At 33.2% G+C, this 27374-nt stretch overlaps 1 protein-coding gene and 1 long non-coding RNA gene across 2 annotated transcripts in view; one reads left to right on the top strand and one right to left on the bottom strand.

The window, feature by feature from the left end:
• LOC122630272 (zwei Ig domain protein zig-8-like) overlaps window positions 1–25897 on the top strand; it is a 43981-nt gene extending 18084 nt beyond the window's left edge. Inside the window, exons 2-7 of the mRNA XM_043814609.1 lie at window positions 4123–4400; window positions 19231–19415; window positions 19791–20004; window positions 23115–23301; window positions 23773–23894; window positions 24718–25897. Coding sequence (XP_043670544.1) covers window positions 4244–4400; window positions 19231–19415; window positions 19791–20004; window positions 23115–23301; window positions 23773–23894; window positions 24718–24851 — 999 coding nt within the window. The 5' untranslated portion in view covers window positions 4123–4243 and the 3' untranslated portion in view covers window positions 24852–25897. The remainder of the gene's footprint in view (window positions 1–4122; window positions 4401–19230; window positions 19416–19790; window positions 20005–23114; window positions 23302–23772; window positions 23895–24717) is intronic.
• LOC122630275 lies at window positions 793–12087 on the bottom strand. The gene is made up of 3 exons (XR_006327447.1): window positions 11514–12087; window positions 5770–5975; window positions 793–923 (listed from the first exon to the last, which is right to left on the bottom strand). It is a non-coding gene; the product is annotated as an uncharacterized LOC122630275 (long non-coding RNA).
• Window positions 25898–27374: the final 1477 nt, after the last annotated feature.

Here is a 27374-nt window from a genome sequence, read left to right as displayed (position 1 = left end):
GCGAATTGTAAAATTGTTATTGCGTTAACGAGTCTTGACAAATAATTCGAACGTTTCGATAAATGACTGAAAACGTGGACGGAAAAGTTGACGCAAATTTTATTCGAAGATCGTAATGTTTGCATTGCAAATGGGTTTACTTCGTTATTCGAATACAATGGGCAGACTGTGTCCAAGACCATGCGGCAACCGGTGGTGCGTTTATTTCGAAATAGAAAGGGCGGGCCATGTTCTATGTATGTGATTCTACCAATGGATGTATATATTGTTCTGAACGAAGTCAGGAAATCTCGAGCTTTTCGCTTTACGACTGCACGCAGGTTTTAACGTGCGAACTTGGAAAGGAAACTGGAAAAGTTTGCCATCGCTTTACCATTACTTTACTTGTGCTTTCTTGCTTCTTACTCACTGAATGAGATCTTGAGTCTTCCGGAAGACTAATGTTTAATATAGGTACATGTAATAAACTTTGAAAAACAAATGTAAGGAACTTAGATATCTTTTTATATATACAACTACAGCTTCGTTTCGATTTAATGGATAACGCGAAGCAATATTGTGATAAAAAATGAAACTGCGTCTATCATCTTATATTTATCTTTTAAATTAATGTTTTTTTTTCCACGTGCAATACGGAAGATACATAGCTATACACATTTATATTATATACCAATGTATACGTATTTATCATGAAATGCGGGCCAAAAGTCGAATACATTTTTTTAAGGTGAGTATTCAAAAGATAGTGTATATATATATATATATGTACATCATGAGTACACTCGTGATTCCGTGACATCTCTCAGACTCAAAACTCGAAAGCTGAATCGTGCCTTGGCGTTGCCTTTTCATTGATTAGAAGTTCTCTTTTCGCGTGTTTCCTCTTCGCGTTCCTTCTCTTTATTTCTTTAGAACTAGAACATCTAGAGAATCAAAAACTCTTAAATTAATATCCGCGAGTGATTAGGAATTTTTGTGAAAGCTTCTTATAACTTTCATAATGCCAATTTTATCCTAACATGTAACGTTGTAAGAAAAAAATGTAACAAGAGTGTAACTTCGAATTCTTTCGTATCTCATCTTCTTATATTTTTATTAGGGATTACAGTAAAATATTGACTCTATTATAATTTCGATCATTTCCACGATTCTCTTTCTCCATAGATACGTATCATCGTTAACGGAGAACGCAATTCGCAAATGACAAGTCCTAATCCCGTTACTCTAAAATTAGTTCTCGTGTCCCTCTCGAATCGCAATCTAACTGACTTTCAGTTGAAACAAAGTCAAACAAAGGAGTACTACTCAGTTCTACCGTATATTTAATCCGACAACGAACGTTTGTTTGTTATCACAATGCCGTGAAATTGTTCCTTCTTATCGGATGAGTTTCATCAAAGCCATTTCGTTAATTTTGTCACGTCACGAGAGAAGACAAAGTCTCGAAACGTATCACCGACGATAATCAAATAAGATCAAACGCGATCAAACGGTTCTCGACGTGCCTAACAAAATATTTAATCGTACTTTCTCCTCTGGCTGGATAGAATCGTTTGTCGAAACGTTCGAATCAAACGTGATAAAGTCTCTATCCGAGACCTCGAGATTATTACGAAAATATTCATTATCTGTTTGACTTGAAAGAATGGAAAAAGAAGGTTTACGCGTTACTAAAAGTCACTGAAAATGAATGAACATATGGCGGACTGTACATTTGTGTGAGTCAGTGGAATACGTTACGTTACGATGTTCCGATGTGCAACTACTTGCTTGGAATAATGGACGAACCAGAACGTGAAGGAGAAAAAGAGAAATTAGAGGGTGGGTGAAGAGAAAGAGAGAGAGAGAGAGAGAGAGAGAGAGAGAAAGAGAGAAAGATAGATAGATATGTACGGCGAATGAAACATGGACGCAAGCAATGGCTCGAGAAACATTTATACTTTCGCAAGGACTTTGCAGTGTAAGAAAAAAAATTGCCGACTAGGATAACGTCATTCGCAGACGTTAAACTATTTGCCATGTGCCATCTTCAAAAATATAAAAGAGCGTGATAATATTTAATTGTTATTTATAATATAAAATTTTATCTTCCTCTTTCTAGAACGTATCGAATTTTACTCTCGCATTTCCTTTCTTATCTTTTTCTTTTCGTTTAAAAGATTTTTAACATTTTCTATAGTCAGAGAGTAAAATGTTTTATTTCAATCCTTTAGTTTTTTCTTTTTCCTTTTCATTATTTATCGTAAATATTTGTTATAATTATTGTTATTTATCGTATAAAACAATTTTAAAACGATTTAATATTGTATTAAAGTTAATCGACGCTAGATCATTGGAAACGAATTAGAGCATTATATCGAGTTGATAATAGAAAAGAAAGATGAAAGAAAAAAAAAAGGGGCGAAAAATACATAGACAGATGTAGGTATCACGAGGAGACGTAAATTTGATTTAGATTTCGTTTTTCTCCATGGCGATACGAGTACAGCTTCGTCGGTGTTCAAAGAGAAATCGCGAGGTCTTTTTAAACATGGAGAAGAAATGAGGGAGGGGTAGAAGGGGAGGATAGGGGTAAAACGAGCGACCGTTTGCATAGAAACTTTCGTATCGTCTTTCGATAGGAAAGTTGAATAAAATTCCAAACTCTTTTCGGGTTGGTTGCTGGTGAAAAACGGAGATAGGCCGATAGCACAAAATGCTTGAATGGGTCACAACCCGTCGAAAGAGAAAGGGGTGGAAGGTGGAATTTTTGTAGGTTATATCGATAGGTACTTGTATACCAGCGTATACTCCAATGAATGTGCACTTGTATCTCGGCCAGATAACCGTCGAGCCGTCCTCTTTCTTTCTCTTTCTTTCTCTTCCACTTCTTTTTCGCCACTCATCCATCTCTGTTTATTCGCACATCGTCGGCTAAAAACCGACACGAATTTTTCACTAGGCGAGAAAACGAACCTTCACAATATTTCCCTATAACAAACTCAACTGACAGAGATATAATCCGTAAAAATGTTAAAGGTCGAAAAGGAAATTCGATCGGACAGAAAATGTTTTTCCTTTTTTTTCTTTCGCCTCCCTTTCCTGTACACGAAAATTATTCCCCTGTAAATATTTGTAATTTTTATAATACAATCGATACAACTTTTTTCATCGCCAACATTTCAAGTTTTTAATTCAATCCGTCCGACGTAATCGAATAATATTCGTTTGAAAAATATTCTTTCTCGTAAATTTGCAATTTGTTTTTTCTAACTGAAAAGAATTCCTAATATTTATTCGATTATTAAACACGTTAATAAATAAATAAATGGAAAGGAAAGGTAATAGTTCTGAGATGTAAAATATTACGATCTTCCTTCATTACATCTCTACAACCGTGTAAACTTTTACGTTAAGTTGATTGACTTTTGAACCGTTTATCTGGTGACTCCCGTCACAGGCAACGCGTAATCGTTGAAGTAGACTATTAAACCCTCTGCGTGAAACTGACGTTAAAATATCGAACGCCTGTGCACTTCCCTTCGATAATTTAAATGTCGAGAGACGAGCTACGAGTGCCCAAGCGCTACGAGTGCAACTGTTATTATCCGAGTGCAACGATAGTCTCTATTGTACGTCACTCGCACCTGTAGCCATATTTGAGATCGATCCTACGTAGATGTTCTCCTATCGTTATCTCGATCATCATTAAAAGATTAAACCACCGTGATTACTTTTCTTATTTTCTTTTCTTCGTTGTCTTCTTTTCTCCGTTATATTCGATCCTTAAAAATTTGGAATCACGTACATTTGCAACGTTCCTTTAAAAAGATACGAATGAATTATTTTTAATTAAAAATGTTACAATTTCAAAACTACAATTCGTTGATATTTATAATCGAATTTTTATCTTTGTCACCATTTGTTATGCAAATCCACGAATTTCTCGATGGTTGTTCGTTACTTGCTTGTCATATAAACGTACGTACATAGGATGTACATCGGATGTAACTGAATTTTGTTCGACAACGCTCGTTCGTTGTAATAAAAATCGATCTTTCTAAAAGGTTTTAAAAATGAAATGTTATCATAAATTTTTCACTTTTTATTCAGAGTTCGTGAATAATCTAGTTCGTGTTTCAGACGGACAAGTACGACAATTTGCGATCGTTCTGAAAACGATCCCCAGAGGTGTCACGTCAGCGAAAATCAAGATTCCGCGTTGAACATCGAAAGCTTCGGGGGATGCGAAAACCGGTGGACGATGTCGACAGGACCAACCTGGGGGTCAAGGTTGTTCCTCGCGTTCGCGACAACCACGATCGTAATCACCAATTATCAGTGCCACTGCGAGAGGACCCATCTACGCGAGAAGCTTGTTAACGGCTACCGAATGATGAGAAATATCACTGGTTTGCAAGGTGAGTTTGCAAATCAATAACGAACATAGAAAAGTAATTATCTGATCGTATAAAATGTTTGATCTTTTTCTTTAAGTGGTTCGGATTGAAATTTGCAATGTAATAAAATTTAATTAACACGATTGTCATCGATTACGATTAAAGATATTATCTATGGGTAGAGTATAAAAAACAATTTTTCAATAAACGCATCCTAATCGAAAAAAAAGAAAGTAGAGATAAAATAAGGTCGTAGAGAGATATTGGATTAATTCCTTCAACGTATCTAAACGAGACTTTACTTTCGTATAGACACAAAAACTACGTATGTCCTAGTTCAAACGAAATCGACGAACGCGTATTCACGTACATACGAACCAACGCTATTTAGGTTATTCGAAACCAAGAGAATTTCTCGCGTCTAACGGGGTAGGTATCCGTGAAGGTCTCTGTAATTGCCTAGCAAAAAATTCCTACCAATGAAAATCTACTGTGACATTCGAAAATCCTCGTCGCAAAAAATCTCTCAGGGAAAGGGTGAGAATCGAATGCGATCCGTATAGCGAGCCTATATTTATCACGCGAAAGGCTATCGGACAAAGCCCATGCTAGTTTCCAACCGTTTTCGACTCAGTTGTTTGTACGAGGAAAAAAATATTGTTGAAAAAAAAAAAAACGAAAAAAGAAAACTGAGGGAACAGATGGCGAGTGATAATGCATGAATGAGAATTTTCAATATTTGCTCACTTGCTCGAACTCTTCCCTCTCTCTCTCTTTCTCTCTCTCTCTCTCTGTAGCTCTTTCCCTCTTTCTCTTATATCTTTCACATGATATCCTATGTCTACTATTTCTTTTTTATGTCTCTCTTCCCTCCTATTTTTTCTTTCCCTTTTTGGTTGTGTATATTTTTCTTTTCTTTTTCTTTTTTATATTCAATGTAATTTTGTATCATGAATATGTAACTTGTATTACCGAAAATTGAAAAAAATCGTTCATTTATCTACCTATGTACGTACGTAGTTTACCTTCTGTACCATATTTTGTTTTATTTTTTATTTTGAAATTTTTGGCTTAATTTTCGAATCGGTTCAAGGGTTAGAAAATTTAATCAAAATTCGCCTCGATATCTACTTTCCAGTGGGAGAAGGAAAACGCGTGGGACCGAAACCACCTTTCCATTCTAATATAATAAACGGCGCGCGAAGTCGAAGTGCAAGGAGGCGCGCACCGCTTTAATTACCCGCTCCGGAGTTGATCACTATACGTGGCTAATCCGAGCTACCGACCCAAACCTGCCGGTGATTCGTCTGGCGCAAAAGTTGCACGGAACTTTCTCCTCTCTCTCATACCAACCTAACCAACGGAGCTACCAGCATCCCCTTCAGCTTACCTCACGATCCATACTTGCTGCACACTAGCTCGAGTGAGCCAGGAAAACTTTCGTCTCTAGGCCGAATTTTACGAGCCCAAAGCGGCCGTCCTTCTCTAACACCGTACGGATGTTATATGTTCTCTCGATGTTCCTCGATCTCTTTCCCTTTTATTTATTATTCAACGAAGAATCCCAGCCGAATCGTTCGATCTATGCGACAAGAGCTTAAAAAAATATATATATATGTGTATAGGAAAGATAAGTCAGTCTGCTTTAACTCACTATCTTATCTTCTCTAAGTTCAATCGATTGGTTGCATGAGGTTTAATATATACCTCATGCTTTCTTATTTTTATTTAAATAAAAATATGAAGAAACTTCATTGCTGAAGTTTTTGTATTATATTATTTGAAAAGAATTTACGCTTTTAGAAAACTTTTAAAATCTTCATTTTATTTTACACGAGAGATTTTAAACAGCTTCACAATTCTACGTTTATTCTAGTTTTAAATACGTACGAGATTGAATCGGATTATACGATCCGCCATGGTTACATTCTTATAAAACTTAATAAACAATTGTTAGCAGGGTTTTTAAAGTAAAGTAGATAAAATCGAATGCCGGTCACCAATGATTTTCAGTCATTAGTGTTAAACGTTAACGCGTTAAAGGTTGCTCTTTAAGGCTGTTCACCACCTTTCGTTCGGTATATGAAAGATATGGACAAAATATGAGTTAGTATTATATGATGAATATCTTGAATTTTAAAACATGTGAATATAATGGCAAATATAAATAGAATAGAAAATATCATAATTAAACTGAAAAGCTTAAATAAAAATAAATAAAAATAAATAGGAACAAATAAGGACAATAAAAAAATTAAACATTTCTTTCAGTACGTTCCTTTAAGAAATTATTTTAGAATTAGATTTTATATACGTAAACTATGGTCGAGAAAAACCATCATTTTTCGAAACGATTGTTTTTAAAGAAAACGAAGCTCTTTTAAAAGTTCGTAAAAATCCTGTCCTTGCTTGAACCTTTGTCTTTAAAATGAAATCTTGTTCATCAAAATTTTTGCCGCAAGCCATTATAAAATCAGGGGTGATAAACAGTTTTAACTAAAGAATTCACGATATTATTATTTCTTTTTTCTACTTTCTTTTCATTCTCTTCTATCTTTGTTCTGTTTTATCGGGAATTACTATCGGAACTTTTTCATACGGTTTAATTATCGCATAAAATAACCGAAGAGTTTGGATAAAAGTAGAAAGAAAGTTTCGTTTCGAAGATATGAGAGACTTAGAAAGCACTATTTTTCCACGGATATTCAATAGCCATGATTTTTCATCATATTTCTTTTTCTTCTTCGTTTTATTCGTTGTACCGATACATTAGACGAGATTGTTAACGTGAAGAAAAAGAAAAGGAGAAAGAGAAATAAAGAAAAAGAGAGAGAGAGAGAGAGAAAGAGAGAGGGAGAGAGAAAAAGAGTGAAAGACAATATAACGAAAGAAGAACTTCTTAGTATCATTAATATTAAGGTTTACGAGTGGAAGAAGCCCAGAGTTTGAGATAAACGAACGTAAAGATGAGGTCGGATTGAGAGAATACGATGAGACCGTTTGCAATTATAGAACTCTTTCTATATCTCACTCTCTCTCTCTCTCTCTCTCTCTCTCTCTCTCTCTCTCTCTCTCTCTCTCTCTCCTTCTGTCTCTTCCTTTCTCTCTTTCTCTTCGATGCAAACCCAATCGTTACTCGTTATATCGACTGTAACAAAGCGCAAAGCTCTCGATCAGTTCCATTCTCAATTAATTCTTAGTTCTAGTAAGAACTCACAAATGAAAAGAATTTGATCGACCATCGCTCGATTAGTTCAGATTAGCCATGGAAAAAGTCACTCGTTAAAAATAACGAGTCACTTTTTACGATTTCATTTATTTATATTAATATTTGACAAGTAAAAACTCTGACGTACACATATCGTACGTAAAAATTTTCTAAAATGGTGCACCCGAATAATAGCACGACTGATCACGCTATCGAACGATCCTGAATTCTTCTTTCCGAAAAACATCTCGCAAATAATTCATTCCGATAATGCGGATTCATTTCACGCTTAACGGATGGATGTCATCGAGTATGCTGTAATTTTCAACGAATCGGGACGAACCTATTATAGGGATATATGCGGAATGGTGATTTACGTTTACCTGTCCGTATGATTTATTCGAGCGTCGCATTTATGTTCACTCGGGTATAGGATGTTCCTTAAATTGTTGGAGCAAAATTTTGTGAACAATCGATTTATTATTAATTATATGGATAACAAAGTAATTGTTCAAAAAAAAAAAAAATAGATTTGAAAACGTTCGATATTCCAAATAAAACTGATTATGTTGTTACGATTTGAGTCCATATTTTTGGAACACTCTATATACTATTCACACAGTCACGAATGTTAGCGATCGTTTGGTTATCGATGTTGACAGTGGTCAACTCATTGATATAACTTCGTACGTATCTATGTGTATACTTATGTATATAGCTGTAAATCGAATACAACATACCTGCATATATCATGGGAGGAGATCATGTTTGTGTAAGTATAACTCTTAGCGACATAAATTCTCAACGTCGTCGTGACCGCCATAACGATAAAGATCCTCGCGTGATTTCAAAATACATTTACTTCCTTTTCGCACAAAAAAAAGTGTGAAAAAAACTCTTATGTTTTCTTGCCTTCTTCTGGACGTTCTATCGATAGAACGATTTCGCTCACTGCTGTTGTTGTTGTTGTTGTTGTCGTCGTTGTTCTTGTTGTTGTTATTGCTCCCTCGAGGCAACGTGTCCCATATTACTGGTCGTTAATTGCGTCGAAAGCGTAAATTGCATAGCATACCTTCCGTATCGTGCTGTAGACTGTCGAATTTCCAACAGATAGAGACTTTCCTATCAAACTTGATTCATGAATATTTGAGGTAAAAGTAATATCCGTAGATTTCACTTGAACATACTATGGAAAGTTGCATCGTTCATTTTCCATTATGAAATTTATATACCGTTGAAATAAAAAGAAAGGAGAAACTTTAAAGGGATCATTTGTTTTTGAAACTTTTCATCCCATGTCTCCTTGTAAACGTTTAAATTTTTTTTAATTTTCTCTTCTTATTTTTCTTTTTCTTTTTTTTTTTTAACTAGATTATAATATTGAAAGCGGAAAAACTTCGGACCAATATCTTAGAATATTCTCTTTCTCTCTTACTCTCTTTCCCTATCTTTTTCTTTATCGACGAGTCAAAACGCTTGGACACGTAATACGTGAGAAAATATTCTAAGTGCACTTACCTGTTATCGCGCGAATCTCGTTTAAAGCTATTGCTACATTATGCCGTAAATGTACGGTCCTTCAGTTATATTATCAGCACTGGTAGTAGTTCCTCCAAATCCTCATGAAATTTTGACGAGATGGTTTGATTTAAAAATAGATACGCATTTAATAAATGTCCTTGGATTATCATGGAAAATGGGAAACAATGAAAATTTTCAATTGTAACGTTATCAATTTATGAATGAATCGAAACAGCTTAAATATGTATGATCTATGAATTTAAAAATTTTGTCAACTCTGTTAACGTAAATGTCCAAATTTCGAATGATTTTCTCGCTTCATTGAAAATCCTGTTTAATCGAATTGTCTATCGAAACACGGATTACAGTTTTCCAACTCTGTAATGAAGTAATGAATTGCATTATTAAACGATGCATAAGCTTTACCATTGATGTGGAAGTGATCGGGACATTATGGAAAGTTAGTACATACATAGATTGTGATTCTGAATTATACGGATTATTGAAGTAAAGAAAAGAAAATAGATATTGATCTATCAACCGATGAATATCTGTTACAAAGAAAACTAAGATCAAAAAGTAGTTTCTATCGTCTGTCGTTGTTTCGAGAGATTTCGATCCCCATTTTTATCGAGTGAAAACAATCGAACGTTATTGTATTTAATAATTTCATAACGCAAATAATCACGAAAACACTACGCTAGGCCCTTTTTCCTTACGTCCTGCTTAAACGAGGTCATGACGAAAGCATTATTTTACAACCAATCCAGATTTTCAGCACCATTTTCGAACTTCTATGTACGGAAGTTTATTAATATGACATTTATTAACAACTTTCTCTTTTGCATAGAACTGTTTAATTATAATAGATAAGATATATGAATAATTAATTAAGTTTTACAAAATGATGTCCGTTATTCCCAAGTACCATGATTAAACTATTATATTCGTTCTACGATTTAGATTCCTTCTATAATCTTTATATATACATACATACATACATACATACATACATACACACACACACACATATATACATACTGAAAGAAAATTATTTTCGTAGAACGGCTAATTAAAAAGAGAATCGTGCCACGAATGAACGCTTTCGCTCGATTTAAATTTTTATCGATTCTGACAAAATAATCGGTGGTTACATATGACCTTGAACATTTGAAGAGACAATCGATTCTATAAAATGCGTAACAATTCATACTGAAAAGGTGAAGTGTCAAAGTCCTCAGAATTTTTATACAGTTTAATTGCAAATTCTTTTTAAATATAGAAAAATTCAATGGTAGATTTTTTTGAGACTTAAAAATATACAAAAGAAGAATTAACTTAATATTCTTTTTTAAATATGAAATTATTAAGTGTAGGTATATACATGTACATTTCACATTCAAATAGCATAGCATGAATTGAACGTACATACGTAATGCACGTAAAGTCTCTAGAAAATGAAATGATTAAAAAAACATAAAATTATATACGAGGGAAATGCTAACGAAATGAATAAATTAAATTACTTGTACAATATAGTATAAAGCTTTTCAGATATGTACGTATGACGTACATACGTACAATCTTACGAAATACAATATAACAGTATAGTCGAAGCGAATTTACAAGCGGATTAGATTCAAAGTTACTACATTATTGGGATAGTCTTCTTGGAATTAGTCTGTCTCTGTATTAGAACTATTTTATTGTTAAAGTCGAAATTGAAGTAAACAATATATCATCTGAGATTCAAAATTATTACTCGAACGTCCTACTTATTATCAACTCTAGTAAGAAATGAATTTGTCGTAAAACAAAAAAGAAGAAAATATATATCTATTGTTATTGTTACAACGTAAATACGCGTGTGTGTATATAAAATAAGTTTCAATGAACCTACGCAGAATAAATCGATCTGAAAATCAATTTCGAAAAATGCTGATGAAAAGGTTATAGCCGGATGAATCGGGACGACTTTTCCGGCTTGAAAAATGTACAAGCAATTTCGGACTGTGCAGCTTTTAAATCTTGTTCCATTTAACTTCGTGGCATGACAATCCATATTCGTTGGACAGTATAACGTAATTTTCAGTAGTAGCAATTCGAAAATAACGAATACATTGTAACCATGTCGGAGATTCTTCTACTATTTATCCGAGCAACAAGTATTTCTCTTAGTGAAAGACGAGATATTCTATTTCTCCTGTATCTTTTTTTTCTTTTTTACTGTTATATCTACTTTTACTTTTTCTTTTTAAAAAATATACTGTACACGAGTCCAATAATTATTATCTAAATAACGTAAGAAAAATCTTATTTTCACATAGTAAGAAAAATTGTTATACGAGAGAAAGATGCGGCAAAATAAAAAATAAAAAATATATATATACATAATCTCTACTTACTTCTCGTCTTAATGATGCATCAGGAAACGAAAGTAATATTTACATAGGATAACTCGAAACCTCTGGGAACTCTGTCTAATTGCTTCTCGTTGCAAATTCTTCTTTTCTTTTATTTTATTTCTTTTTTCCTTAACGGCCCTCTTTTCTCTCGTCTATTTGCCTTTGAATCGTTAACGTCTCGTTCTCCCATGTCAGTTAATCCCAATCGTATAGAAGGTTCATCCGTACGGGTTCATCTCGTTAACTCCTGACAGTCGAATACCACATACGTAATATACTTAAAATACTTTTTCCTCGTTTTACAGCATGAGAAACGGAAATGTCGGGATCAGAGAACGTATATATGCAATGTTGAAATGTTCGTACCGTTTTTCTTTCTATTCATCTCCTACTCACATCTACCCAACGGACAAATCTATTTTATATTTCCTTTTTTCATAGCTTATCAACGTGACGAAGGAACAAGTTTTAACGTTGGCATTTTCTCTATCCATGGAATATCTCTAAAGTTGCTATTGTAATATTATATTTCTTTTTTCTTTTATATCCGATATAAAAAATTCTTATATATTCACGCATATAAACGTTGTTAGAATATTCAAATAATACATACGTATACACATACACACACGCATATAATCGTCGATAGAAAGTATTACGTACTAATTATTTTGATTGAAATTATTATAATCATTCGCTTTCTTTTCTTCAATGAAATGACTGATATAAAAAATAAATAAATAAATTGTACAATTCCTTAACTTGTACCTTTGAATTCTATCAAGCAGATTATAATTACAATGCGCAAACACATTCCTTGAAACTTCAACTCGCTGTACACGTCGCTCTGAACTTGTTATCGTTCTGTTGCACAGTGAAACCGTAGAAGATACTCGAGAATGACGTACTTCCTTGATTAAGTAAGTTCCTATCGAGAAGTCACGAGAAAGTAGTACGAAAATTATGGAATATACTAAGACAGTGATTTTCAAATAACGAGACGTGTTAGATAATATCTATCATTGTATATATTCTTAAGTGAATCTTGTTTTATCAATAAAAAAGAATATATATATATATATATATATATATATATATATATATATATGTATATATATGTACGTACGCCAAAGTAAAAGCTTACTTACTTTATAAATAAATTGATTGTAATACAAATTGTACGTAAAACTATATTCGCATAATATAAATTATAATTCTTAATCATCCTATAAAAAGGAAATATGATTAATAATTAAAAAAGAGTATATATGTACTTACACGTATATCTGATATATGAGAATTGAACTAAACCGTCCGTACCGTAAGATGTCTACACACGAACTGAGTTCGACATTGACAAAGAACTTTTAAAAGACCTTGAAGCTAAGATCGTCAACGACGAACTAAGGCAATAGAAAAAAGGAAAACATTACGTCACCTGTAATATCTATACTATATATTCCTAATAGATTTTGTTATTATTTAGAAATCGTTCTGTCTGAGAATACAATTCGCTTAAAAAAAATATTACGGAATAATTCGCTGATTTTTTTTCTTACAGTAATTTCTTAGACTTATAATTGCAATGTTTTAAAATAAAAAAAAAATATATAAAAAATTAGAAAAAATCTATTTTATTAAGAAACGATTGAATTTTGGAGCGATTCTTGAATTGATAGTTGACCATTCGAGTGTTTAGCTTCTCTCGGACATAACATGTGAGAAAATTCGCTAAACGTCGGTTTAAAATATATGAGAGTGGGGGTAGCGGCACGTTCCACCGATGAAAAACGAGCGACAAGACGAATGATCCGACGTTCTCGCGCTTTTGCCATAAGGTGATGCGTCGAAACAAATGGTTTTCGTTGGATGTATATTTATTAGAATCGTCTACTCCCATCAGCTCGACCCCCTTTTGATCGTCTTCTTTCCAGTTTGAAGGAAGAACAGAAAGAAAGGAATCAAAAGGAAAATGAGATCTCCTGGAAGATCTTTACGAATGTCCTTCCCGTGACAGTTTCTCGAATGTAAATGAAACGAATGTATTTCGAAATGAGACTGATGACCTGTAATCTCATAGCTCGATCATTATAACAGACATATGACCATTTGTCCTTCTTTTAATATAAATATAAAAAAAAATCTACATGGACTTTAATTTCAATTCAGATTTTAATTTTAATTAATAAAACAAGTATTACAATTTAACTTGAGAATATAATTTTTAAAACAATCGAACGATTAAACCTATAAATATTGTAATGGCTTGAACACAAACGAAACTATATCAAAATAATTTCGTGCGTTAAAGTTTTTCTTTTAATATGCATTTTAAAAAATATAAAAGAACATTGTATTGTCGTAGAAAATTTTTCCACAGAAAAGATCTCGTTTGTTTCCGTGTATTTTTACGATACACCAATGATTGGTCAATTTCACGGGTAAAAAATTCGCCACTAAAACAAAGGGATTTTAAATTCGGGGAAACATCGATCGTAACGAATCGCAATCGAGAAACGACTTTACCATTTCTCGCTCATTTATTCCAAACGTTTATTATGTACGGTTTCTCCCTCTTTCCTTTCTCTCTCTCCCTCTCTCTTTCTCTTTCAACTATTTCCTTCGCGAATTTTCGGCGATATATAATCCCACCCTCGACAATGCAGCTAAGCGTTAATTATTTGAGTTATATGGTCGACGATGCGGATCGAGGCTCGAAGGTCCATCGTTGAAAGAATCGCCGGCAGAGAACGGACGTCGATAATAGAGCACTTTGGGTCAAGTACTTTAATCTCGAACTCGGAGCGACGAGCGAAAAAGAGAGAAAGAGAGAGAGGGAGTGAGAGTGAGAGAGGAGGAAAAGGGTAAAGAGATGACTGTACATACCATGTACATGTACATATACATGCATACATACATATATATATATATATATATATATATATATATATATGAATATATGTGTGTGAGTGTATATGTGTGAAAGTGAGAGAGAGAAAATGGCGGGAGATTTTCAAAGGAGAGTTGAAACCTCTCCCCTCCCCATTAGTGCTAATGAAAGGCACGTGCAGTAACTGACCTTTTTCCCTCCTACTCTCATCACTGTACAGAAGTTGTCGAATGTCTAATGGACGCGTGGAGCTTAATTAACGCCCTTTCGCGTGAACACATACACGTGAAAAAAAGGCAGACAACTTGACGGTTTTTCCGTCCTCCATACTATTTCGCTTATTATTATGTTGGTCATTTGTAGATTTATCTCTTGGCTTTGACCAATGTCGTTCGTACTCTTCCTTTTCTTTTGCTTTTCTCTCTTGCAAGAGTTGAAACAAGTATAGCAAAAGCACCAGCAATGCTCTCCAAAGAGAAACCGGACACACAAAGAACATCATTGCAATTATGCGAGATTCTAACGTATTTTCCTCGAATGGAACTTGCTATTCTTCTTGTTTCAGTTCTTCTTGCTTTATAATTATATTATATTATCCCTCTGAAATTACACATTTCTTATCGTATAAATTATTGTCATGGATAGAATGATGTTTGCACTAAAGGAATTACGAATTAGATTGGAATGGAAAAGTTGCAAAGTAAAGTTTGATCGTGAACTCGTTAAAAATTTGTCGAGAATTGTCGTGTCCTTGTCACGATTTTAGATATTCCTAATAGTTAGAGAAGCTCGATTGAAAAGCAATCAGGAAACTCGTGATGCTATGAAAATCGAACGCGAGTGCCAGCCGTTGTTTCTAAAATCGAATGGCGACACGAGAAAGTGCCAGCTGCCAATTCGGATTTACGACCAGGATTATAATGCAACGTGTGGCGTTTTAGTGTCACTAAAATTGCACATGAATGCTTCCAGAATTCTACATGTCTTTGAAAATTGCTCGAATAGAGGTGGCACGCGTCTCGTGAGGAGTAATTAAAATGAGTGAGCGCTCCTAATATATTAGGAGATAGACTAAGAGATAAAGAGAGAGAGAGAGAGAGAGAGAGAGAGAGGGGAAGCAAATGAGGATATATATATATATATATATATATATATATATATATGATTGAATATCTTTTGACCTTAATTCTTATCCTCCATTTGATGATCGATCGACCACCTAAATCGAATATATCGTTAAAAATTAAATGTCCTAATTATTGTTGGCTCAGACATTGTCAACAATTCGATAGACACAACTCAAACGATCTCTACGTCCGTATCTATCGAGTTTGGTGGTTGGTTAAACTAGAAAGCGTCTAGTTACTGCATTCTCCTCCTCCGCTTCCTCCAACTTCTCCTCCTCCTCCTTTGTCATAGACCGTAGGTCGAGAGGATTCCAAGGTGATAGGGTAAACTCGGCCGGAGGCAAGACATATACTTCGTCGAAGACGTTCAGTTTCTTATCCAGTGAACCTAGTGTACTGCAACAAAATCGAATCACCAAAGGATAAGTCATTTTCTTCGTCGACGAGACGAAGAGGAATCGATCGTTCGAGCGAAAATCTTCTCAGTAACGATCGATTCAAAGTTCAATGGATGAAAGGAGCAATGTAACTTAATGAAGCGTTTAAGACACACTTTTCTATATATTAACCGCAAAAATATTTTTATACGTTCTCGTTAATATTCATATCTCCACGGAAAAGCCACGAGTTTTATCTCCGTCTCTAAATTGAAATATCTCTTCGTAAGCCGCTCGTTTTCAGTGAACTTCATTTGGAGAGAAATGCAAATACGATGTAATCGTTAAAAAAACGTAGTTTTCTCCAAAAGAAAGGAGGAATGAACAAAAATATAAAACAAAATGAAAAAAAAGAACGGAGAAGAAAAATGAAAGGGAAAAGAAGATCAAACAAATCAATCAATTAATATTCTTGTTCCATGTCGAGCACTCGTAACATGGAGTACTTTATTCGCACAATTTTTCACGTACGCACCGCGAATGACGCTTCAATCATCGTTACATTTCGCTTTAGTCGTCCATCCCATTCGCAATACCCTACAAAACGAGAAGTATCGTTGGAAATTTTGTAAAATCCTCTCTTCAATTTCTACGTCATATTACGTAGTTTTATTCTATCTTGGGATATTACTGTATTCCATTTGACTTAGCTAGCATGTATTGCAATACCTTCTATATATTTCAAAGATATTAGGTATCTTGAGTTGCCGTAGAGCAGGAAGAAAACGAGGGATTGACCTCGATGGAACCGAGAACGTAAGAAGGCCTTTACTTGTTTGCCATGTTACTTCGTTCACGGATCCGGAAGATTCTCATATCGGTGACTTTTTGACATACGTAAGAAATTGAAGAGAAACTCTTGGCACCTATGTCGTCTTACATACTATCGACTTACTTACGTTCGCTTCGTATATACTTCCTCTACCGATCGTGCATTCTTAAAATCGGGTCATTGATTATTGCTTATTCAGGTTTGTACGAAGAATCATTCGATGGGAAATCACTTCGTTACTTTTCGGAGTTATATTTTTTATCTCTTTCAAAATTAAATATTTTATTATATATATATATATGCATGTATATGTATATTTAGTTTATAATAACGTTAATTCAAAAGAGGCTGATAGATATTAAAAATTATCAATATCGTTCGTTTTATGATAACATCGATTCGTATACAAACGTGTATTTTTCTTTATTATCTTCAATTTCCATCGTCACGCGGGCTTCGCGTTATGAATAAACATTTATGATGCGGCTGTCAATGAATCGTATCTGACAATTTTCATTGATCATTCATTCTGACAGGATTTTCGGACGACTCGTTTATAATAAGAATACAGCAACCTCTGAACGAAATCAGAAACTAACTTCCGAAAAGTGATCGATCTCTCGTGAGACAAGTTCAACCTTTATAAATCAACCAGCGCACTATAATATGACACTTTGTAGCTTCGTAAACGTTCAAGAGTAAAAAAAAAAAAAATGAAAAAAGAGAAAAAGAAAAAAAAGAGAAGATGGACGATGAAAGAAGTCGTCCTCTAAAACACGGACACCTAACAAGCGAGATATTTTAATACAAGAATAGGAAGTAACTTTCCCTTTTCTTTCTTAAGAAATTGTATAATTTTTTAATAGCGACCTTGCAATGTTAGGCCTTCTTAAAAAGACTTTTTACGAGTCGAGAGGAGGATGAGTGAAAGAAAGAAAAAGAGAAAAAAGAGAGAAAAAGAGAGAAAGAGGGAGAGAAAAGAGAGAAACAGACAGAAACGCTTTTCCACGCTTGTTTTTCTCCACTCGAGCTGGTTCCCATATTTGAGAAGTCCACTTAACTTTTTCCACCCTTTGAACTCATCCGACATTTGCCGAAAACGAACGAAATAAATCCTCTTCTAACTTCGAATATTACATAGACAGTTAATAATTAATAGACAGAAATATATATATATATATATATATATATATATATATATATATATATATAGGCTCAATTTAGTAGTTAATCGAAAAGAACTTTGTCTCTCTTTATCTCTTTCTCTACAGTTTTTCGTTTCGACGTTTTACACTCACGTTTTCTGTGTCCTTTTCAATTCGCAACCTGCCTCTTTTACTCCCACCTACTAAGTCGAGTATCTCTCTCGGCTCTTCACGAACAATCTCGAGCGTTCCAAGAGTTCGACTTTTTTCAACCCCCGTACCGCTCTCAGACGGATATTGCTCCGCGTTGACTCGGAAGAGGCTGCACCTGCTCTCATCGAAGGAATATACCCTCTTTGTGTGCTCTCTCTCTCTCTCTCTTTTTCTCTCTTTCTCTCTTTCTCTCTTTCTCTTTCTCACGTTAATGACTTACGTTAATCTCTATCGATTGAATCTAAATGATCATGATAATCACTTTTAAGCTCCTTTCGTATTTTCACTTAAATGTAATACGTTTTGTTTCTTTGGCTAGTTCTATTTACAAACAAATGTACTTTTATTCGTATGTGTATATTATATATATATATGTGTGTGTGTGTTTATGTGTCTAGGTGGAAATATTCAATTTGTTTGGCTTATAGAATCACAAACTTAAAATTAATATTTAACGAAACGAAATTCGGATTTCCATTCGTAAAGATTTGTATGTATATATATATATATATATATATATATATGTATGTATGTATGTATGTATGTATAATACACGTATATGTATGTATATTATAAAATATTTTTGTGAAGAAGAAAGCCTACGCGTACATTCCCACGCAAGACGTATGTCTATGGCTTATGTGAAAATCTTACTGAAATTGTGCTCTCGGAGAAATTAGATCGAGGCTTTACTCGTGTACTGAGACAGTAGATGGTTCTGTTATCCCTTATTGTTCGGAACATTACGAGTGGAAGAGGAAGATATATATATATATATATATATATATATGTATGTATGTATGTATGTATGTATAGAGGAAGAGAAAGGATAAACGAACGAGTAAGAGAGAACTATAATACATTGTAATCTTACAAGAAGTAACTGTTTCATTCAAAGAAAATCGGTTATAATTGAAAACTTTTTTTCGTCTGGATTATAATAAATAAATTTTGAATTTTATAAAGAAATTAATCAATTAACAAAAATGTGATATAAGTACTGAAATAGTTATTTTAATATTACTCGAATTAGCTCGAATTAAATAATTTCTTATTTTATTTCGCATGTGAAAAACAATTGTTATATCGTATAATTAGCCGAAATAATCGTGTATCATTTCGGCTAATTCCAGAAGAAATTTCTGCTATACTGCCACCATTAAGAATACCTCGATTGAGGCATCACCGTGTAACCGATTGGGATCCTTATTTCGAAAATGCGGAAGGACAAGGAATCAATGGATCACAAAATGTGGCATTGCATTTGGGAGCTACTGCTTTATTAGATTGTCGCGTTGCTATGCTTGCCGGAAGAAAAGTGAGTACTTAAAAGTTACTATCTTATAATTAATGAATAAACAATTAAAGGTAGAAAGAAAAAAAAAAGAAGAAAAGAAAAATGTTCAGTATATTTTTAATTACATGTTACTTTAATTTTTTTTTCTTTCACTTAAAACTTTAATTAAAAAAAAAAAAAAATCATTATTGATTTTTAAATTATCATTATTACTATTATAATGAGAAGAGAAGGATATCGTAGAGATCTATAGCGGAAGCAGGAACTATAAAATATCAAATTTATAGGATATTATAGGTCAGTTTAATAGAGGAGTAAAGTTTTAGGAAAGTTCCATCGGATATTCCATGTCTAACTCAGGTCCGTATGTAAAACGATATTATATTTCAATCGCAGGTCATGTGGGTACGTCGAAACGACGACTGGGGTTCTCTTCTAACTCTAGGCAACATGACTCACATTTCCGACACGAGGTACAGCGTCAGTTTCCAGTATCCAAATAACTGGAGACTAGCGATCGCCGGTGTACGAAGAGAAGACCGTGGCTTGTACATCTGTCAAGTGAATACACATCCACCGAGAATGCTAGTCACGAACGTCACCGTTCTTGGTAATACCATAACTTTGATTATACTGACGATACTTTGACTTATCTGTCTTTATTTAATTACGAGAAAACTCGATGTCAAAGAGACACCAACGACAATGACATATATATATATATACATTGTCGCAAAAAATTGTTCAAGATACGAGTTAACTCGTTCAAACGTAAATTCCATGACTTATTTTAAAAAATATTAATCAAATAAAATTTTTCAGAAAGGAACGTCGAGAAATTGTGACAGCCTCCAACGAGAGATCCGTTTCTTTGAGATCCATTAAAAATATAAGTCGTTACGTTTTCTAACGTAATAAATTCCATCTTAGATATAAAGAATATCTTTGCTTTTACATTCCTCCGACTCTATTCCGTTAGAATAGAGATCGATGGATGCGATCGAGGACGAACACATATCGCTTTTCGACCGTGAACATTGTTCGGAGTTGACTTTACAATTGGCCGTATTTATTCAAGAATTTGCCATTCACTTCTGATTCTTGCTCGTAGCACATGAGATACGCTATTATTCTCCTTCTTTTACGATATCGAACTCTCGAGACGTTTTAACAAATCGATTTTCAAATCCGAAAGGAAGCTAAGTACTTACGTAGATAATACGAACGATATATAAGGAAACCTCTTTCTTGAAATTTCGTTCATTCGTTCCTTCATTCGTTCGTTCGTTCGTTCGTTCGTTCTTTCATTCCATCGTCGAATTAGAAACAGAAGAATCATTTAATTTCACAGTCATTATACCCACTTCCGATGGTGATAAATCTTAATGATGCAATTAGGAGACGGAAATAGATTCTTAAAAGACAAAAGAAGTAGCATAACGATGAGAGAAAGGTATTATTCTCTTCTTACCAATGAAACGGGAATAGATTTTCACTAGGATCGTTCCTCGCAAACCTTGATTTATTTATTCAAACCAATCGGTACTCGGATTTGAAATCACTTCGGAATCGGTTAAGTTGATGGCATATGCATGTACCTGTCGTACTTTCTTCAGATGGGATGTTTAAATCGAAAATATATATATATCAGACGATGCCTTTCTAAACCTTTTTTTCATCCACGTGGCACTTAAACTCACAGACACTTTATAAATATTCATTTTCTTCTCTTTTCTTCTCTTTTCTCTTTTTCTCTTTTTCTCTTTTTTTTTCTCCTACATAAATTATCATTAAAAATTTTTCTATGTTTTAATCGAAACTCTCACGTTCAATCTCTTTCTAAATTACGAAAAACAATATCGTGCGAGGATAGAACGATGAACGTCGTTATATCGGATCCTTTTGTAGCGAATAATAATATCTCCTTGTCCTCGTCAATCCTTTTCGAGCCACATGTTGGCATTACTGTTCTATTATCCGTACTACGATATGTATATATATATATATATATATATATATATATATATATATATATACATAGGAGAAATAGATAAAGCGTATTCTCTGTCTCTTCTTCTTTTTCTTTATCTTTCGAACGAACGAAGCTCAAATAAAAGCTTCTTTTGAAAAATCTCCATTCAAGCATATTAGAATCTGGATATATCTCGACTCTTCGATCCGATCTGAGAATCATCGAAGATACTTGGAACGCATCGCATTCCGTACTACAAGTTCGTAAATACGAGTTTAGACATTCCAATGGAAAAAAAAGGTCGAGCGGAAACGATAACTTTTCCTTTGATTTATCTCCAAAAAGTTTTCTCGTTCGTTGGTCATCGGTCTGAACACTTTGCTAGACATTACACTCAACTCCCTCGTTCTTCTTTTCACTTTTTTGCATCGTCAAGTAGAATGGGAGAAACTTACTTGCGTTTAATCCGTTTAAGTGACAAGAAACTTTTTCTTTTACTTTTTCAAACGAAAAAGAACTTTAAATTCACTCGAATCCCTGTTTAGTATTTTATAGCATTCTTTCTCTCGTTTCTTTTTCTTCGATCGTCATTCAAAGTATACAGACAGAGAGAAATAGCTGATTACTTACATAATCGAACAAATCAGGACTTCCTTTAAATTATAAAAACGGTCCTTTTAATCGTACTTAAGAATCAACAGAACCGATAAATTGATACGATGTTAAAAAAAAAAAAAAGCGATGTTAAATAAATCTCTTTTGTATTGCCTCTCTCATCGTAGTTGTATAGAATTTTCTACGAACGACTTTTTAATACGTTGCGAAAAAAAAAAGGAAAAAGAAGAAAGGTGGAGGATTTATAAAGCTTTATAGAACGTTTCTGATAAAATAGGAAGGAAATTTTGAAGAAAGACGTTAGAGGAAGAAAAGAGGATACCATCGAATATACTCGTGTACACGCATACATATATAAAGGTACATAAAGTCGATCGATCACTCATTTTTCATCGATTTGGAGTCGTAAGCGAAAGAAGCTGGAGGAAAAGAGGAGCCATGAGATCGTTTGTCGCGAAAAGACCTTGAAGATTCGTCGAAGAAAATCTCTTTAGCCTCTCGCATACACAATATCAATCATTCTTTCTTCGACTCGACATTAGCGAAACTCTGAGTTCAATTAAGACACAATACTGCCGATCTTTTGATCGTATTACTTTCGTTCGATCGATACCAAGTAAAATATTTGCAACATCAGAATAAATTGATCTTATCGTGTATGTACATATTCTACGTATTATGTATTATCTAAAACGTTTCTTTCTAATTTATAAATTGATACATCAAGTCGATGATCCATCTTTAAATTAAAAATTATAATCTAGAGAGAATAAATATCTTTTCATATCGACAAAATATCGATATCTTTCTTCGTTTTTCTCTTTTACTTTTCCTTTCTTTTCATCAATAACCTGTTCTACTTTATTATAGAAACTATTACTCGTATCAAGTTAGAATTATTAAATTAATTATTAATATCATAATTAATTATTAATTAGTTTCTAATAAAATCGTTCTATCATTAATGGAAACTATTAAATTGTTATCGATCGTTCGTAGACCACTCGAAAATTTATTTTTATGCCATATGAAATTATAAATTCTATGTAAATATATACCTGTGGAATAATTTGAAGAATGTTACATGGATATATACCAAGAATAACTTAAAATATTCTATCGATATTTTTCAGCCCCGGATATAAAGATTGTCGATGAGGCCAGACACGAGTTACGTGATCGTTATTATAAAACTGGAAGTGGTATTGAACTTTTGTGTGTCGTAAGGCCGTCTTGTCCGGACTCGAAAGTACCGCATCCGGTATGGAGGAAAAGTGGAGAGAGTTTGTCAGATCGTGTTGACGTTTATCACATTAACGGGTGAATATAATTAATCGTATAAATAGTAAAACATTATTCTCTATCGATTACGTTAAAAATATATTATCTTCGTGATATCATAACAATTTTTCAAATATTGATCACTTTCACGTCGTCAGGTTTTCCGACGTGCGAGTACGAATGCGTATGACATTATTCCTATCGAAAATTGCACGTCAAATTGAATTTGTCTGTGAATTGAAATAAAAAAAAAAGAAGTTTCAACAGGAGATATTCAAAGTTCACTTAAAATATTAAGTCTATCTCGTATTACATATGAATTGATCAACCTCGTGGATTTTTCCTAACACAGACACACATACACGAATTCGTAGTAATATCGTTTAAAGTGATCGAGAATAGCCGTACAATCATCTCGATTACTTCGACAAGGGAATATCGTTTGCGTTCGTGACGATATATAGCTATGTCTTTATGCGAGAGAAATATTCGGAGCAATGGATTTTCCAGGTCGAACGAGGAAGTGATAACGAAGCTTCATATCGAACGAGCGAAAAAGACTGACAGTGGAGAGTATGCCTGTTCCGTTGGGCAGTTCAGCACGACCGTTGTTCACATTCACGTTCTTAACGGTAAATTTGATTAAATTTTCTTTTTTTTTATCCTAAGTTTTTTCTTAAGTTTTTTCTTTTCTTTCCTCTTTTTCTTATTTTGTTAACTTTTTATCTAATAATGAATACTAATCAAATATTTTAATTAGTTTTTACGTTAATTAATTTTTATTCATACGTCCCGACGTGCAGAGAAATAGAGAAGAGATTACTTCAGAAGAAGCATGGCATACGGATATTTGCATCGCAAAACTTTATAGTTCGTAGAAGTCGTTAAACATACTAAGAGATATTCTTGCGAACTAATACCACAGTAAAGATTTCACGTTAGAGACGAAGTCGAACCGAAGCGACTGCAACCTATTTAGTCGGGAGCCGCGTTCTAATGGACCTCGTAAAAGAATCGAATAAGAGAGAAGGAGAGAGAATGCTTCGAGAATTACACGGGAACTCGTACGTCCAATCTATATATCTCATTTGTTCAAGAACTTATGTCGAAAAAATAAATAACAAATATGTTATTTCTGTTTTTATTATTTTTATAACCATCTTCTACTCAATAATTATTTTTCGATCGGAGGTATTGAGATTAGATCTGTTTTCATCTTTTATTATTTTTTTAATAATAGAGAGAAAAAGACAAATATCAAAGAGTCAATGGACAAATGGCTCCCATGTTAATTTTTGTTTCTATTGTTTGGTAAACAATGCTCTTTGTCTGAAACACCATTCTGTGATATTTTAAATTCATGCTTATCCTGCTAGTCTCTTCGAGATTAACTATTGAATATAAAATAAGTATATTGAATATAAAATAAACTCATACAATTGAATCTAATTTCAGGTGAGAAACAAGCGGCCGTTCATCACGATCAATGGAACGCAGCATGCACTGATTATTCCGATGGAAACGGCGAATTTTTCGTCTTAATTACTATCTTTCTAATACTACATAATTTGGCAATGAATTCCTTGTAAATCGTGTCTCTACGTTTATACGACGTTACATACGAGAACGCACGTACTCGCATTCATTCACGTAAAAGAGCTACGACTTAAAATGCTACAGTTCATTTTCGCGCAATTTTCTTTCCTTTCACATTTCTAAATACTTCGTCGTGATATTAGAAAACGAAGTACCGTATCGTACCATGGTCATGTAAGCGAGCTACGAAGATTTTTCTCGATCAAGCTAGTGAATAAAAGAACGTTATTATAAGCGTAAAAATTAAAAAAAGGTAATCTTTATTATATATATATATATATATATATATATATATATATATATACATACATTTTTTTTTCTTTATATAGAGAGTAATTCAGTGATCATTAAAAAAAAATTATTCATATAATATATAAGCAAATCATTGAATGTATCTGCAATCTTATATCAAATATTCCTGTTAAGAATAGTTATTCATTCGGAGAAAGTAAACTTATTTGTATCACTTTCACTTTCACTGGCTTGATTGAAAATGTCGAATATCTTGAATAATTTAAATCGATGAAATTATTTTTCTCTTAGAATAATGATAACCGTACTTTAAGATTATTGTTTCGATATATGAAAAATTAAAGTGAGTGTATATGAGTGTTGAGGAAGTATTTGGACGCAGCTACTTTCACCATATCGTTAGATTTGTTCAAAAGTAAAAGCGATCTTGAAAAATCAATACGTACTTCGAAAACGACAGTATTATTTCAAGTTTTCATGAAGAGTATTTAATTGATATTATAAATATATACGTATATATGTATATGTAAGAAACTTGTATATAAGATAAAACGTTCATTGTACCGTAAGAGAACGTTCGAAATTGCGACCGAACAAACATTCGTTTTCAAATTATATGTATGTATGTAAAATGTAAATGTAAAAATATGAAAGTTATGGAAAAATATTTCGTGATAAGTTTCGCTCTTAAGAAGTTACCGACATCTTAAAAAATATTATTGGTTGAATAAACTGTTTTTAAGTGCACTCGCGATCTCGTAAAATAAAGAGCTACGAATAATATTGACATCATGAAGTTTCATTTTTACATTTTGTTTCTATAATCCCAAAGTTCGTTAAAATCAGAAAAAAAAAACAAAGTTCACTAAATTACACTTGTAATAGAATAGTACTAATTTCAATCTAAATTGGTTAAGTGCTATTAAGATCGAAAGATGTTTCTAAAATATTGAAAACAGTAAATGATGTTAGCGGCTGTTGATAATATCACCGATTGTTAATGATGTATCGATTGTTGATAACGTTGGTAAAGTTGAAAATTTTCCATATGATAACTGCTAGATTTATGTCGGTAATAACGTATCCTATAATAAATTGTAAAACGTTATGCCTTCTTATCGATAGAAGATAATGCTTTTAAAATATCAAGAACTTAAAGATATTTTAATTATAACTTATCTTACTTATCTATATAGGATAATATCTACAGAGAGAAAGAAAGAGAAACATAGGTAACAGTATAATTTAACTATTATCATATAACAGTATTTTATCTACAGAGATAAGATTCTTTGTCGATCGAGAAATGAATTCGAATGAATTCAAAGAGGAAATTGATTGGTATGAATACATCAGTTATATTTAACATAACATGAATGATCTTTCATATTTTGAAATCACTTTCGAAGACATCGAATGACATTAAATTTTACATTTAAAATGAAAGTCATTTCGTAGTCACACTTGAATATTTAACAAAAATTATCTTATCTTATACTAAAATTACCAAATTCTAAATAGTATTACAATTAAAAATGTCTTTACGAAAGAAATTTCACGCTACCCAAGGGTCCGGCATGTATAGTAGACATTCTCTAACTTTCATTTTGCTAAATACTAATGACCGTAAATTCAGATAGTACCTCAACACAGGTTAAACCCTTTTCGTGAAACTAAGTTAGAGAAGTTCTACGGAAGTTCGACATCGCGTGTATAACCGTCTTGCGTGAAAGCTTGCGCAAGGTTTTCGTGCGGTATTATGTCAAACTTATCAAGAATGTATGGTACATCACTCTTAACAATGCGAGTACTTGGTCAATATAGATGCCTCTCTTTTCTACTTACATATACGATCTCAACAAATAAACGATACAATAAAATCATTTGACTTAGGTAGTTTTAATTTAAAAGATTACTATATAATCTATTTTGTATCAGCAGAAAGCTATCCAATAATCAGCAATGTTTCTAAAGTTCCAGCTTCCATCTAATTAGTACGATTATAGGAGTTATTTGCGGATTAAACGAAAAGTAGAAAACTTTCGAACGAAACAATAGTAGTTCTATCGTTAGTATTTTAAATAATCTAATATCAATCTAAAGTTTAATTAAACCGAGATTAATAATTACTTGTGTAAACAGAGTTTCCTACGATGTTGCTATGTAATGAGGTATTATTAGAGTAGACGCGTGGGTATCCTACATGTATTAGAACTTTGCATAGACTAAAGCATTCGACTCTCGTAATCTCCGTTTAATTTTCA

This window comes from Vespula pensylvanica, chromosome 6 (assembly GCF_014466175.1).
Source record: "Vespula pensylvanica isolate Volc-1 chromosome 6, ASM1446617v1, whole genome shotgun sequence".
Classification (NCBI taxonomy): domain Eukaryota; kingdom Metazoa; phylum Arthropoda; class Insecta; order Hymenoptera; family Vespidae; genus Vespula; species Vespula pensylvanica.
The sequence above is the reverse complement of the archived record's forward strand: the minus strand, read 5'-3'. Positions and strand labels throughout refer to the sequence as shown.